At 51.9% G+C, this 14,214-nt stretch overlaps 1 protein-coding gene across 1 annotated transcript in view; it reads right to left on the bottom strand.

Moving 5' to 3' along the window:
• The window catches only part of LOC138528721 (TRPM8 channel-associated factor homolog), a 280,446-nt gene that overhangs the window by 76,922 nt on the left and 189,310 nt on the right, over window positions 1-14,214 (bottom strand). Inside the window, exons 4-5 of the mRNA XM_069640581.1 lie at window positions 9,703-9,797; window positions 9,204-9,417 (exon numbers count right to left, since the gene is read on the bottom strand). Of these exons, the coding sequence (XP_069496682.1) occupies window positions 9,204-9,417; window positions 9,703-9,797 (309 nt within the window). The remainder of the gene's footprint in view (window positions 1-9,203; window positions 9,418-9,702; window positions 9,798-14,214) is intronic.

Genomic DNA, 14,214 nt, shown 5'->3' with positions numbered 1-14,214 from the left:
CCTGTTCTAAAGCACAGTCACCTAGGTTATCACCAGAGCCAAACACAGATGAAGCCCTGACTGCTCTGCACTGTCTGCCTGTTCTAAAGCACAGTCAACTAGGTTATCACCAAAGGCCAACACAGACGAAGCCCTGACTGCTCTGCACTGTCTGCCTGTTCTAAAGCACAGTCACCTAGGTTATCACCAAAGCCCAACACAGACGAAGCCCTGACTGCTCTGTACTGACTGCCTGTTATAAAGCAGAGTCACCTGGGTTATCACCAGAGCCCAACACAGACGAAGCGCTGACTGCTCTGCACTGTCTGTCTGTTCTAAAGCACAGTCACCTAGGTTATCACCAGAGCCCAACACAGACGAAGCCCTGACTGCTCTGCACTGTTTGCCTGTTCTAAAGCACAGTCACCTAGGTTATCACCAAAGCCCAACACAGACGAAGCCCTGTCTGCTCTGCACTCTCTGCCTGTTCTAAAGCACAGTCACCAAATTTATCACCAAAGCCCAACACAGACGAAGCCCTGACCACTGTGTATTGTCTGCCTGTTCTAAAGCACAGTCACCTAGGTTATCACCAGAGCCCAACACAGACGAAGCCATGACCGCTCTGCACTGTCTGCCTGTTCTAAAGCAGAGTCACCTAGGTTATCACCAAAGCCCAACACAGATGAAGCCCTGACTGCTCTGCACTGTCTGCCTGTTCTAAAGCACAGTCACCTAGGTTATCACCAGAGCCAAACACAGACAAAGCCCTGACTGCTCTGCACTGTCTGCCTGTTCTAAAGCACAGTCATCTAGGTTATCACCAAAGACCAACACAGACGAAGTCCTGACTGCTCTGCACGGTTTGCCTGTTCGAAAGCAGAGTCACCTGGGTTATCACCAAAGGCCAACACAGACGAAGTCCTGACTGCTCTGCACTGTCTGCCTGTTCTAAAGCCAAGTAACCTAGGTTATCACCAAAGGCAAACACAGATGAGGCCCCGACTGCTCTGCACTGTCTGCCTGTTCTAAAGCAGAGTCACCTGGGTTATCACCAGAGCCAAACACAGATGAAGCCCTGACTGCTCTGCACTGTCGGCCTGTTATAAAGCAAAGTCACCTAGGTTATCACCAAAGGCCAACACAGATGAGGCCCTGACTGCTCTGCACAGTCTGCCTGTTCTAAAGCACAGTCACCTAGGCTATCACCAAAGGCCAACACAGACAAAGCCCTGACTGCTCTGCACTGTCTGCCTTTTCCAAATCAGAGTCACCTGGGTTATCACCAAAGGCCAACACAGATGAAGCCCTGACTGCTCTGCACTGTCTGCCTGTTCCAAATCAGAGTCACCTAGGTTATCACCAAAGCCCCACACAGACGAAGCCCTGACTGCTCTGCACTGTCTGCCTGTTCTAAAGTACAGTCACCTAGGTTATCACCAAAGGCCAACACAGACAAAGCCCTGACTGCTTTGCACTGCCTGCCTGTTCTAAAGCTGTGTCACCTAGGTTATCACCAAAGGCCAACACAGACGGAGTCCTGACTGCTCTGCACTGTCTGCCTGTTTTAAAGTACAGTCACCTAGGTTATCACCAAAGGCCAACACAGACGAAGCCTTGACTGCTCTGCACTGCCTGCATGTTCTAAAGCAGAGTCACCTAGGTTATCACCAAAGGCCAACACAGACGAAGCCCTGACTGCTCTGCACTGTCTGCCTGTTCTAAAGCAGAGTCACCTGGGCTATCACCAAAGGCCAACACAGATGAAGCCCTGACTGCTCTGCAATGCCTGCCTGTTCTAAAGCAGAGTCACCTAGGCTATCACCAAAGGCCAACACAGACGAAGCCCTGACTGCTCTGCAATGCCTGCCTGTTCTAAAGCAGAGTCACCTAGGCTATCACCAAAGGCCAACACAGACGAAGCCCTGACTGCTCTGCACTGTCTGTCTGTTCTAAAGCACAGTCACCTAGGTTATCACCAAAGGCCAACACAGACGAGGCCCCGACTGCTCTGCACTGTCAGCCTGTTCTAAAGCAGAGTCCCCTGGGTTATCACCAGAGCCAAACACAGATGAAGCCCTGACTGCTCTGCACTGTCTGCCTGTTCTAAAGCAGAGTCACCTAGGCTATCAACAAAGGCCAACACAGACGAAGCCCTGACTGCTCTGCAGTGTCTGCCTGTTCTAAAGCACAGTCACCTAGGTTATCACCAGAGCCAAACACAGATGAAGCCCTGACTGCTCTGCACTGTCTGCCTGTTCTAAAGCACAGTCACCTAGGTTATCACCAAAGGCCAACACAGATGAAGCCCTGACTGCTCTGCACTGTCTGCCTGTTCTAAAGTACAGTCACCTAGGTTATCACCAAAGGTCAACACAGACGAAGCCCTGACTGCGCTGCACTGTCTGTCTGTTCTAAAGCACAGTCACCTAGGTTATCACCAAAGGCCAACACAGACGAAGCCCTGACTGCTCTGCACTGTTTGCCTGTTCTAAAGCACAGTCACCTGGGTTATCACCAAAGCCCCACACAGAGGAAGCCCTGACTGCTCTGCACTGTCTGGCTGTTCTAAAGCACAGTCACCTAGGTTATCACCAAAGGCCAACACAGATGAAGCCCTGACTGCTCTGCACTGTCTGCCTGTTCCAAATCAGAGTCACCTAGGTTATCACCAAAGCCCCACACAGAGGAAGCCCTGACTGCTCTGCACTGTCTGCCTGTTCTAAAGCTGTGTCACCTAGGTTATCACCAAAGCCCAACACAGACGGAGTCCTGACTGCTCTGTAGTGTCTGCCTGTTCTAAAGCACAGTCACCTAGGTTATCACCAAAGGCCAACACAGACGAAGCCCTGACTGCTCTGCACTGTCTGCCTGTTCTAAAGCAGAGTCACCTTGGCTATAACCAAAGGCCAACACAGACAAAGCCCTGCCTGCTCTGCACTGTCTGCCTGTTCTGAAGCACAGTCACCTAGGTTATCACCAAAGTCCAACACAGATGAAGCCCTGACTGCTCTGCACTGTTTGCCTGTTCTAAAGCACAGTCACCTAGGTTATCACCAGAGCCAAACACAGATGAAGCCCTGACTGCTCTGCACTGTCTGCCTGTTCTAAAGCACAGTCACCTAGGTTATCACCAAAGGCCAACACAGACGAAGCCCTCACTGCTCTGCATTGTCTGCCTGTTCTAAAGCAGAGTCACCTGGGTTATCACCAAAGGCCAACACAGATGAAGCCCTGACTGCTCTGCACTGTCTGCCTGTTCTAAAGCAGAGTCACCTGGGTTTTCACCAAAGCCCAACACAGATGAAGCCCTGACTGCTCTGCAATGCCTGCCTGTTCTAAAGCAGAGTCACCTAGGCTATCACCAAAGGCCAACACAGACGAAGCCCTGACTGCTCTGCACTGTCTGCCTGTTCTAAAGCAGAGTCACCTGGGTTTTCACCAAAGCCCAACACAGATGAAGCCCTGACTGCTCTGCACTGTCTGCCTGTTCTAAAGCAGAGTCACCTAGGCTATCACCAAAGGCCAACACAGACGAAGCCCTGACTGCTCTGCACTGTCTGCCTGTTCTAAAGCACAGTCACCTAGGTTATCACCAAAGCCCCACACAGACGAAGCCCTGACTGCTCTGCACTGTCTGCCTGTTCTAAAGCATAGTCACCAAAGTTATCACCAAAGCCCAACACAGACGAAGCCCTGACTGCTCTGCAATGCCTGCCTGTTCTAAAGCAGAGTCACCTAGGCTATCACCAAAGGCCAACACAGACGAAGTCCTGACTGCTCTGCACTGTCTGTCTGTTCTAAAGCACAGTCACCTAGGTTATCACCAAAGGCCAACACAGACGAGGCCCCGACTGCTCTGCACTGTCAGCCTGTTCTAAAGCAGAGTCACCTGGGTTATCACCAAAGCCCAACACAGACGAAGCCCTGACTGCTCTGCAGTGTCTGCCTGTTCTAAAGCACAGTCACCTAGGTTATCACCAAAGGCCAACACAGACGAAGCCCTGACTGCTCTGCACTGTCTGCCTGTTCTAAAGCAGAGTCACCTTGGCTATAACCAAAGGCCAACACAGACAAAGCCCTGCCTGCTCTGCACTGTTTGCCTGTTCTGAAGCACAGTCACCTAGGTTATCACCAAAGTCCAACACAGATGATGCCCTGACTGCTCTGCACTGTCTGCCTGTTCTAAAGCACAGTCACCTAGGTTATCACCAGAGCCAAACACAGATGAAGCCCTGACTGCTCTGCACTGTCGGCCTGTTATAAAGCAAAGTCACCTAGGCTATCACCAAAGGCCAACACAGACGAAGCCCTGACTGCTCTGCAGTGTCTGCCTGTTCTAAAGCACAGTCACCTAGGTTATCACCAAAGGCCAACACAGACGAAGCCCTGACTGCTCTGCACTGTCTGCCTGTTCTAAAGCAGAGTCACCTTGGCTATAACCAAAGGCCAACACAGACAAAGCCCTGCCTGCTTTGCACTGTTTGCCTGTTCTGAAGCACAGTCACCTAGGTTATCACCAAAGTCCAACACAGATGATGCCCTGACTGCTCTGCACTGTTTGCCTGTTCTAAAGCACAGTCACCTAGGTTATCACCAGAGCCAAACACAGATGAAGCCCTGATGCTCTGCACTGTCTGCCCGTTCTAAAGCATAGTCACCTAGGTTATCACCAAAGGCCAACACAGACGAAGCCCTGACTGCTCTGCACTGTCTGCCTGTTCTAAAGCACAGTCACCTAGGTTATCACCAAAGCCCAACACAGACGAAGCCCTGACTGCTCTGCACTGTCTGTCTGTTCTAAAGCACAGTCACCTAGGTTATCACCAGAGCCCAACACAGACGAAGCCCTGACTGCTCTGCACTGTTTGCCTGTTCTAAAGCACAGTCAACAAATTTATCACCAAAGCCCAACACAGACAAAGCCCTGACCACTGTGTGTTGTCTGCCTGGTCTAAAGCACAGTCACCTAGGTTATCACCAGAGCCCAACACAGACGAAGCCCTGACCGCTCTGCACTGTCTGCCTGTTCTAAAGCAGAGTCACCTAGGTTATCACCAAAGCCCAACACAGACGAAGCCCTGACTGCTCTGCACTGTCTGCCTGTTCTAAAGCACAGTCACCTAGGTTATCACCAGAGCCAAACACAGACAAAGCCCTGACTGCTCTGCACTGTCTGCCTGTTCTAAAGCACAGTCATCTAGGTTATCACCAAAGACCAACACAGACGAAGTCCTGACTGCTCTGCACTGTCTGCCTGTTCTAAAGCACAGCCACCTAGGTATCACCAAAGCCCAACACAGATGAAGCCCTGACTGCTCTGCACTGTCTGCCTGTTCTAAAGCCAAGTAACCTAGGTTATCACCAAAGGCCAACACAGATGAGGCCCCGACTGCTCTGCACTGTCTGCCTGTTCTAAAGCAGAGTCACCTGGGTTATCACCAGAGCCAAACACAGATGAAGCCCTGACTGCTCTGCACTGTCGGCCTGTTATAAAGCAAAGTCACCTAGGTTATCACCAAAGGCCAACACAGATGAGGCCCTGACTGCTCTGCACAGTCTGCCTGTTCTAAAGCACAGTCACCTTGGCTATCACCAAAGGCCAACACGGACGAAGCCCTGACTGCTCTGCACTGTCTGCCTGTTCTAAAGCACAGTCACCTAGGTTATCACCAAAGGCCAACACAGACGAAACCCTGACTGCTCTGCACTGTCTGCCTGTTCTAAAGCACAGTCACCTAGGTTATCACCAGAGCCAAACACAGATGAAGCCCTGACTGCTCTGCGCTGTCTGCCTGTTCTAAAGCACAGTCACCTAGGTTATCACCAAAGGCCAACACAGACGAAGCCCTGACTGCTTTGCACTGTCTCCCTGTTCTAAAGCATAGTCACCTGGGTTATCACCAAAGCCCAACACAGATGAAGACCTGACTGCTCTGTACTGTCTGCCTGTTCTAAGACAGAGTCACCTGGGTTATCACCAGAGCCCAACACAGACGAAGACCTGACTGCTCTGCACTGTCTGCCTGTTCTAAAGCAGAGTCACCTAGGTTATCACCAAAGCCCAACACAGATGAAGCCCTGACTGCTCTGCACTGTCTGCCTGTTCTAAAGCACAGTCACCAAAGTTATCACCAAAGCCCAACACAGACGAAGCCCTGACTGCTCTGCACTGTCTGCCTGTTCTAAAGCAGAGTCACCTGGGTTATCACCAAAGCCCAACACAGATGAAGCCCTGACTGCTCTGCAATGCCTGCCTGTTCTAAAGCAGAGTCACCTAGGCTATCACCAAAGGCCAACACAGACGAAGTCCTGACTGCTCTGCACTGTCTGTCTGTTCTAAAGCACAGTCACCTAGGTTATCACCAAAGGCCAACACAGACGAGGCCCCGACTGCTCTGCACTGTCAGCCTGTTCTAAAGCAGAGTCACCTAGGTTATCACCAGAGCCAAACACAGATGAAGCCCTGACTGCTCTGCACTGTCGGCCTGTTATAAAGAAAAAGTCACCTAGGCTATCACCAAAGGCCAACACAGACGAAGCCCTGACTGCTCTGCAGTGTCTGCCTGTTCTAAAGCACAGTCACCTTGGTTATCACCAAAGGCCAACACAGACGAAGCCCTGACTGCTCTGCACTGTCTGCCTGTTCTAAAGCAGAGTCACCTTGGCTATAACCAAAGGCCAACACAGACAAAGCCCTGCCTGCTCTGCACTGTTTGCCTGTTCTGAAGCACAGTCACCTAGGTTATCACCAAAGTCCAACACAGATGAAGCCCTGACTGCTCTGCACTGTCTGTCTGTTCTAAAGCACAGTCACCTAGGTTATCACCAAAGGCCAACACAGACGAAGCCCTGACTGCTCTCCACTGTCTGTCTGTTCTAAAGCACAGTCACCTAGGTTATCACCAGAGCCCAACACAGACGAAGCCCTGACTGCTCTGCACTGTTTGCCTGTTCTAAAGCACAGTCACCAAATGTATCACCAAAGCCCAACACAGACAAAGCCCTGACCACTGTGTGTTGTCTGCCTGGTCTAAAGCACAGTCACCTAGGTTATCACCAGAGCCCAACACAGACGAAGCCCTGACCGCTCTGCACTGTCTGCCTGTTCTAAAGCAGAGTCACCTAGGTTATCACCAAAGCCCAACACAGACGAAGCCCTGACTGCTCTGCACTGTCTGCCTGTTCTAAAGCACAGTCACCTAGGTTATCACCAGAGCCAAACACAGACAAAGCCCTGACTGCTCTGCACTGTCTGCCTGTTCTAAAGCACAGTCATCTAGGTTATCACCAAAGACCAACACAGACGAAGTCCTGACTGCTCTGCACTGTCTGCCTGTTCTAAAGCACAGCCACCTAGGTATCACCAAAGCCCAACACAGATGAAGCCCTGACTGCTCTGCACTGTCTGCCTGTTCTAAAGCCAAGTAACCTAGGTTATCACCAAAGGCCAACACAGATGAGGCCCCGACTGCTCTGCACTGTCTGCCTGTTCTAAAGCAGAGTCACCTGGGTTATCACCAGAGCCAAACACAGATGAAGCCCTGACTGCTCTGCACTGTCGGCCTGTTATAAAGCAAAGTCACCTAGGTTATCACCAAAGGCCAACACAGATGAGGCCCTGACTGCTCTGCACAGTCTGCCTGTTCTAAAGCACAGTCACCTTGGCTATCACCAAAGGCCAACACAGACGAAGCCCTGACTGCTCTGCACTTTCTGCCTGTTCTAAAGCACAGTCACCTGGGTTATCACCAAAGGCCAACACAGACGAAGCCCTGACTGCTCTGCAATGCCTGCCTGTTCTAAAGCAGAGTCACCTAGGTTATCACCAGAGCCAAACACAGATGAAGCCCTGACTGCTCTGCACTGTCTGCCTGTTCTAAAGCACAGTCACCTAGGTTATCACCAGAGCCAAACACAGATGAAGCCCTGACTGCTCTGCGCTGTCTGCCTGTTCTAAAGCACAGTCACCTAGGTTATCACCAAAGGCCAACACAGACGAAGCCCTGACTGCTTTGCACTGTCTGCCTGTTCTAAAGCATAGTCACCTAGGTTATCACCAAAGGCCAACACAGATGAGGCCCTGACTGTTCTGCACAGTCTGCCTGTTCTAAAGCATAGTCACCTGGGTTATCACCAAAGCCCAACACAGATGAAGACCTGACTGCTCTGTACTGTCTGCCTGTTCTAAGACAGAGTCACCTGGGTTATCACCAGAGCCCAACACAGACGAAGTCCTCACTGCTCTGCATTGTCTGCCTGTTCTAAAGCACAGTCACCTAGGTTATCACCAAAGGCCAACACAGACGAAAGCCTGACTGCTCTGCACTGTCTGCCTGTTCTAAAGCACAGTCACCTAGGTTATCACCAGAGCCAAACACAGATGAAGCCCTGACTGCTCTGCGCTGTCTGCCTGTTCTAAAGCACAGTCACCTAGGTTATCACCAGAGCCAAACACAGATGAAGCCGTGACTGCTCTGCACTGTCTGCCTGTTCTAAAGCTGTGTCACCTGGGTTATCACCAAAGCCCAACAGAGACGAAGCCCTGACTGCTCTGCACTGTCTGCCTGTTCTAAAGCAGAGTCACCTGGGTTATCACCAAAGCCCAACACAGACGAAGCCCTGACTCCCTTATCTCCCAATTCACACCTGTCACACCCTTCTGCTAATGGCTATCAATCGATGGCAGACTCTGCGCCCCCACCCCCCCCCCCGCCCTAAATGAGGAAGACAAGCAAAGACAGAGGCTTTGTGGGTGTAAGAAGTAGAACCCTGTACCGGTCGTTATTTGGTCATGAAGCCTCCCACCGCAGATTTGGGAAGAGACCGGCTCTTCCGGGCCTAATTGTGAGACACCCACCATCTGTGCTACCAGGAGCCCCTCGGGCTCAGGACTCCCTCTCCCTGTTCTGAAGCCCCTCCGTGGGAGCCTGTAACAGGATGAAACAATCAAAGTAAACCGATAGTGTGCCAGTGCCTTCTTTCAAGCCTGTCCCTGAAAGGAGCCCTAACTATGCACACCTTGCCTTCATTTGGCTTAGTGTACATTCATAACACTCTTTACTATATCTTCATAAATTATTACTATAATACATTTCCATAGACAACTCATATATTGAATGTGGGAATGAGGTTTCACACCATGGCCTTTAGGGATATCCCCTTCTCTTACCAGGAACATTATTTCCCACGCCTGCCTCCTGCCAGGAACATAGTCTACCCACCGTGCTTGAAGAAGGGGGCATGCACTGCACCTCCTATAGTGACTGGCACATTGCCCAGTTGGCATCCGCCGGGTACCAGGATATAAATGAGACCACCATGAAGGCTGGAGACTGTCATCCTCTTACTGTTCACCGGGCACACCTTGATGACCACTGGGGGACGGGAGAGCTCCTCCAACTTACTGAGGTCATCCGATTGACACCCAATCTGCACCTGAAAGAAGAGGAGGCCCAGTCATTGTAGGAGAATGAGGTGCGGTCCGGCCTGCGCCACACACACACACACGCACACGCGCGCGCGCACGAAGCTGAGGTGAACGTTTTTGGTCCTTTCCTGGTAGGACTTCAAGTTCTGTGCCTTATTACCATGCACCTGTAATGGGGAGGTCACCAAGGGCCACACTTATCAAAGGACCATGGTGAAAGAAGGACCTGGAGAATAGAAGCGATGCGCCCCGTGCTTGCATCATCCTCACTTAGGTTGCAGTGGCCTCCTTACCTGCAGGCACGCTCCCACTGCAGCTGGAGGGAATCCGAGGGTTGCGCTCTGCCCTGGGTACAGGTACTGGCCTGTGCTTCTCCAGGCGGTGGATCCTGTAAGAGTAAAGCCACATCAGAGCAGAAGGATAGGATCAGTACACCCGGGGGATGTGTACCCGGAGAGCAGAAGGGTGGGATCAGTACTCCTGGGGGATGTGTACCCAGAGAGCAGAAGGATAGGATCAGTACACCTGGGGGATGTGCTCCCAGATAGCAGAAGGCTAAGATCAGTACACCTGGGGGATGTGCTCCCAGAGAGCAGAAGGATAAGATCAGTACACCTGGGGGATGTGCTCCCAGAGAGCAGAAGGATAGGATCAGTACACCTGGGGGATGTGTACCCAGAGAGCAGAAGGATGGGATCAGTACACCCGAGGGATGTGTACCCAGAGAGCAGAAGGATGGGATCAGTACACCTGGGGGATGTGTACCCAGAGAGGAGAAGGGTAAAATCAGTACACCTGGGGGATGTGTACCCAGAGAGCAGAAGGATAGATCAGTACACCCGAGGGATGTGTACCCAGAGAGCAGAAGGATGGGATCAGTACACCTGAGGGATGTGTACCCAGAGAGCAGAAGGATAGATCAGTACACCTGGGGGATGTGTACCCGGAGAGCAGAAGGATAGGATCAGTACACCTGGGGGATGTGTACCCAGAGAGCAGAAGGGTAAAATCAGTACACCTGGGGGATGTGTACCCAGAGAGCAGAAGGATAGGATCAGTACACCTGGGGGATGTGTACCTAGAGAGCAGAAGGGTAAGATCAGTACACCTGGGGGATGTGTACCCGGAGAGCAGAAGGATAGGATCAGTACTCCTGGGGGATGTGTACCCAGAGAGCAGAAGGGTAAAATCAGTACACCTGGAGGATGTGTACCCAGAGAGCAGAAGGATGGGATCAGTACACCCGAGGGATGTGTACCCAGAGAGCAGAAGGATGGGATCAGTACACCTGAGGGATGTGTACCCAGAGAGCAGAAGGATAGATCAGTACACCTGGGGGATGTGTAACCAGAGAGCAGAAGGATGAGATCAGTACACCTGGGGGATGTGTACCCGGAGAGCAGAAGGATGGGATCAGTACACCTGGGGGATGTGTACCCGGAGAGCAGAAGGGCAAAATCAGTACACCTAGGGGATGTGTACCCAGAGAGCAGAAGGATAAGATCAGTACACCTGGGGGATGTGTACCCAGAGAGCAGAAGGATAGATCAGTACACCTGGGGGATGTGTACCCAGAGAGCAGAAGGATGAGATCAGTACACCTGGGGGATGTGCTCCCAGATTGCAGAATCCTAAAATCAGTACACCTGGGGGATGTGCACCAGAGAGCAGAAGGATAGGATCAGTACACCTTGAGGATGTGTACCCAGAGAGCAGAAGGATAGATCAGTACACCTGGGGGATGTGTACCCGGAGAGCAGAAGGATAGGATCAGTACTCCTGGGGGATGTGTACCCGGAGAGCAGAAGGATAGGATCAGTACTCCTGGAGGATGTGTACCCAGAGAGCAGAAGGGTAAAATCAGTACACCTGGGGGATGTGTACCCAGAGAGCAGAAGGATAAGATCAGTACACCCGGGGATGTGTACCCAGAGAGCAGAAGGATGGGATCAGTACACCCGAGGGATGTGTACCCAGAGAGCAGAAGGATAGGATCAGTACACCTTGGGGATGTGCAGCCAGAGAGCAGAAGGATAGGATCAGTACACCCGAGGGATGTGTACCCAGAGAGCAGAAGGGTAGGATCAGTACACCCGAGGGATGTGCACCCAGAGAGCAGAAGGATAGGATCAGCACACCCAGGGGATTTGTAACCAGAGAGCAGAAGTCTAAGATCAGTACACCCGGGGGATGTGCTCCCAGATAGCAGAAGGCTAACATGAGTACACCCGGTGGATGTGTACCCAGAGAGCAGAAGGCTAAGATCAGTAGACCCGGGGGATGTGCTCCCAGATAGCAGAAGGCTAACATCAGTACACCTGGGGGATGTGCTCCGAGAGAGCATAAGGATAGGATCAGTACACCTGGGGGATGTGCTCTCAGATAGCAAAAGGCTAACATCAGTACACCTGGGGGATGTGTACCCAGATAGCAGAAGGATAGGATCAGTACACCTTGAGGATGTGTACCCAGAGAGCAGAAGGATAGGATCAGTACATCTGGGGGATGTGTACCCAGGGAGCAGAAGGATAGGATCAGTACACCTGGGGGATGTGTACCCAGAGAGCAGAAAGCTAAGATCAGTACACCTGGGGGATGTGCTCCCAGATAGCAGAAGGCTAACATCAGTACACCTGGGGGATGTGCTCCCAGAGAGCAGAAGGATAGGATCAGTACACCTTGAGGATGTGTACCGAGAGAGCAGAAGGATAGGTTAGGTAGACCTGGGGGATGTGTACCCAGATAGCAGAAGGATAGGATCAGTACACCTTGAGGATGATGTGTACCCAGAGAGCAGAAGGATAGGATCAGTACAACTGGGGAATGTGTACCCAGAGAGCAGAATGATAGGATCAGTACACCTGGGGGATGTGCTCCCAGATAGCAGAAGGCTAAGATCAGTACACCTGGGGGATGTGCTCCCAGAGAGCAGAAGGATAGGATCAGTACACATTGAGGATGTGTACCCAGAGAGCAGAAGGATAGGTTCAGTAGACCTGGGGGATGTGTACCCAGAGAGCAGAAGGATAGGATCAGTACACCTTGGGGATGTGTACACAGAGAGCAGAAGGATAGGTTCAGTAGACCTGGGGGTTGTGTACCCAGAGAGCAGAAGGGTAAGATCAGTACATCTGGGGGATGTGCACCCAGAGAGCAGAAGGACAGGATCAGTACACCTTGGGGATGTGTACACAGAGAGCAGAAGGATAGGTTCAGTAGACCTGGGGGATGTGCACCAAGAGAGCAGAAGGATAAGATCAGTACACCTGGGGGATGTGTACCCAGAGAGCAAAAGGGTAAGATCAGTACACCTGGGGGATGTGCACCCAGAGAGCATAAGGGTAAGATCAGTACACCTGGGGAATATGTACCTAGAGAGCAGAAGGGTAAGATCAGTACACTTGGGGGATGTGTACCCAGAGAGCAGAAGGGTAAGATCAGTACACCCGGGGGATGTGTACCCAGAGAGCAGAAGGGTAAGATCAGTACACCAGGAGGATGTGTACTCAGAGAGCAGAAGTGTAAGATCAGTACACCAGGAGGATGTGTACTCAGAGAGCAGAAGTGTGAGATCAGTACACCTGGGGGATGTGTACCCAGAGAGCAGAAGGCTAAGATCAGTACACCTGGGGGATGTGTACCCAGAGAGCAGAAGGATGGGATCAGTACACCTGAGGGATGTGTACCCAGAGAGCAGAAGGATAGATCAGTACACCTGGGGGATGTGTACCCAGAGAGCAGAAGGATGGGATCAGTACACCTGGGGGATGTGTACCCAGAGAGCAGAAGGATGGGATCAGTACACCTGACGGATGTGTACCCAGAGAGCAGAAGGATGGGATCAGTACACCTGCGGGATGTGTACCCAGAGAGCAGAAGGATGGGATCAGTACACCTGGGGGATGTGTACCCAGAGAGCAGAAGGATGGGATCAGTACTCCTGAGGGATGTGCACCCAGAGAGCAGAAGGGTAGGATCAGTACACCCGAGGGATGTGCACCCAGAGAGCAGAAGGATAGGATCAGTACACCCGGGGGATGTGTACCCAGAGAGCAGAAGTCTAAGATCAGTACACCCGGGGGATGTGCTCCCAGATAGCAGAAGGCTAACATCAGTACACCCGGGGGATGTGTACCCAGAGAGCAGAAGGCTAAGATCAGTAGACCCGGGGGATGTGCTCCCAGATAGCAGAAGGCTAACATCAGTACACCTGGGGGATGTGCTCCGAGAGAGCATAAGGATAGGATCAGTACACCTGGGGGAGGTGCTCCCAGATAGCAGAAGGCTAACATCACTACACCTGGGGGATGTGTACCCAGATAGCAGAAGGATAGGATCAGTACACCTTGAGGATGTGTACCCAGAGAGCAGAAGGATAGGATCAGTACACCTGGGGGATGTGTACCCAGGGAGCAGAAGGATAGGATCAGTACACCTGGGGGATGTGTACCCAGAGAACAGAAAGCTAGGATCAGTACACCTGGGGGATGTGCTCCCAGATAGCAGAAGGCTAAGATCAGTACACCTGGGGGATGTGCTCCCAGAGAGCAGAAGGATAGGATCAGTACACATTGAGGATGTGTACCGAGAGAGCAGAAGGATAGGTTCAGTAGACGTGGGGGATGTGTACCCAGAGAGCAGAAGGATAGGATCAGTACACCTTGGGGATGTGTACACAGAGAGCAGAAGGATAGGTTCAGTAGACCTGGGGGTTGTGTATCCAGAGAGCAGAAGGGTAAGATCAGTACATCTGGGGGATGTGCACCCAGAGAGCAGAAGGACAGGATCAGTACACCTTGGGGATG

This window comes from Ambystoma mexicanum, chromosome 7q (genome assembly GCF_040938575.1).
Source record: "Ambystoma mexicanum isolate Mex_15411 chromosome 7q, UKY_AmexF1_1, whole genome shotgun sequence".
NCBI lineage: Eukaryota > Metazoa > Chordata > Amphibia > Caudata > Ambystomatidae > Ambystoma > Ambystoma mexicanum.
The sequence above is the reverse complement of the archived record's forward strand: the minus strand, read 5'-3'. Positions and strand labels throughout refer to the sequence as shown.